The sequence below is a fragment of the Neophocaena asiaeorientalis genome, unplaced genomic scaffold, assembly GCF_003031525.2.
Source record: "Neophocaena asiaeorientalis asiaeorientalis breed wild unplaced genomic scaffold, Neophocaena_asiaeorientalis_V1.1 scaffold614, whole genome shotgun sequence".
Taxonomy (NCBI): domain Eukaryota; kingdom Metazoa; phylum Chordata; class Mammalia; order Artiodactyla; family Phocoenidae; genus Neophocaena; species Neophocaena asiaeorientalis.
The window spans coordinates 298,794-300,563 of record NW_020172990.1 but is presented as its reverse complement, the minus strand read 5'-3'; the positions used below and the strand labels follow the sequence as shown (position 1 = coordinate 300,563).

The 1,770-nt window shown below is 55.9% G+C and overlaps 1 protein-coding gene across 1 annotated transcript in view; it reads left to right on the top strand.

Moving 5' to 3' along the window:
• Positions 1-1,002, top strand: part of PRKCG (protein kinase C gamma) — a 19,124-nt gene extending 18,122 nt beyond the window's left edge. Inside the window, exons 17-18 of the mRNA XM_024742217.1 lie at positions 138-278; positions 374-1,002. Of these exons, the coding sequence (XP_024597985.1) occupies positions 138-278; positions 374-562 (330 nt within the window). The 3' untranslated portion in view covers positions 563-1,002. The remainder of the gene's footprint in view (positions 1-137; positions 279-373) is intronic.
• Positions 1,003-1,770: the final 768 nt, after the last annotated feature.

The window sequence follows — 1,770 nt, the reverse complement described above, 5'->3', positions numbered from 1 at the left end:
CCCCCTTCTTCTCTTTCTGTCTCTCTATGCTTGTCTCTCTGTTCCTCCTTCCTTGTCTTCCTCTCTCTCTGTCGTTCTCTGGGCCTCCCTGTCCGGGACTCTGTCTGTCTGTCCGTCTCTCTCTGTGTTTCCTACAGTTCCTAACCAAGCACCCAGCAAAGCGCCTGGGCTCAGGGCCAGATGGAGAACCCACCATCCGAGCTCATGGCTTTTTCCGTTGGATCGACTGGGAACGGCTGGAACGATTAGAGATCGCGCCTCCTTTCAGACCCCGCCCGGTCAGTCACCTTCTGGGAACAAAATCTTGGCCCCTAGAGGGTGGAATATCCATGAGCTCCAGTACTTCATGTTTCCCTCCCGGTGTTTCCCACAGTGTGGCCGCAGCGGCGAGAACTTCGACAAGTTCTTCACGCGGGCGGCGCCAGCGTTGACTCCCCCAGACCGCCTAGTTCTGGCCAGCATCGACCAAACCGAATTCCAAGGCTTCACCTATGTCAACCCGGATTTCGTGCACCCGGATGCCCGCAGCCCCATCAGCCCAGCACCTGTGCCAGTCATGTAATCTCACCTGCCGCCACTAGGTGTCCCCATGGCTCCCTCCGCCGCGCCAGCCTTACCCCTACCTCACGCGCCCCCCAGTTCACCACCCCCTCTCCAATTCTAGATCTTGCTCCCCAACGTTCTGGCCTCTGCCCTCCCCCTCCCTGCCCCGGGTTCCAGATGTCCCTCCCAAGCGTTCCTGGCATTCTAAACTGCATACAATCTCTGGAGTCTTACCGTGTTCTAGATTCTGCTGGGCTGAGCCCTAGATTCTGACCTGCCTCAGTGTTCTGGATTCCGCTCCACCAAGTTACAGAGCCACCAACACCATCCCAACTCCAAGGAGTTCTAGACTCCATCTTGGTAGAATCTATGCCTCTTCTTCTTCTTTCTTATTTCTGGGAAATAGCGTCACAGGGCGGGCTGTTTCAGACTGGGATTTCAGGACAACCCCCCCTCCCCCCGAGGCCCCACCTACCTCCACTCCATTCTGGAGTAAGTGGGAAGCTGTGCCTCTGTGCTCCAGTGCCCCTCTTCTACACTCTGGGGATTCCTGGGATGTATGGAGGATTCTCTCCCCAGCTGTTCTCAGTCAGCTTTTGTCCTAGACTCCCTATCCTAAACCCACCACTGCATGGCTTCTCCAGTCCTGCTTGGAACCCAACCCCTACTCCAGTGCCTGCCACTCTCGGGGTCTCTCCCCACCCCCAATCCTCTGCCTCTCCCGCCCTGCCACAGCTGCTGGAGAATAAACTTGGGTTGCTGATGCTGAAGTGTTTGGATGTTTTCTTCTAAGCTTGGAGAATGAAGGGGGTGTGCAGGTGGGACAACGACTATACATAGAAACAAACAGAGACAGAGGCTGAGGAAGGGTCTGCAGAGAGAGAGGGAGAACGCAGAGACCCATAAAGTGAGAGATGATACCCACAGCATGAGAGTAAAGAACAGACACCTGGAGAAAGGAGAGAGAGAGAGAGAGAGAGAGAGAGAGAGAGAGAGAGGGAGAGAGAGCGCGAGCGAGCTACACACAGAGTGCCATAGAGAGGACCAAAGCGGACACGTGCAGGAAGAGGCAGCGGTGTACTCATAGACCACTGAGCGTGTCAGGTAGAGATCCCGGGCACAAAGACAAGCACGCACATATTCGCCCAGAGCAATAAAGCTCACGCACTGGCACACCGAGACCCAGCGACTGGGAAGTCCTAAGAGGGAGGATGAAAGGCAAACCTG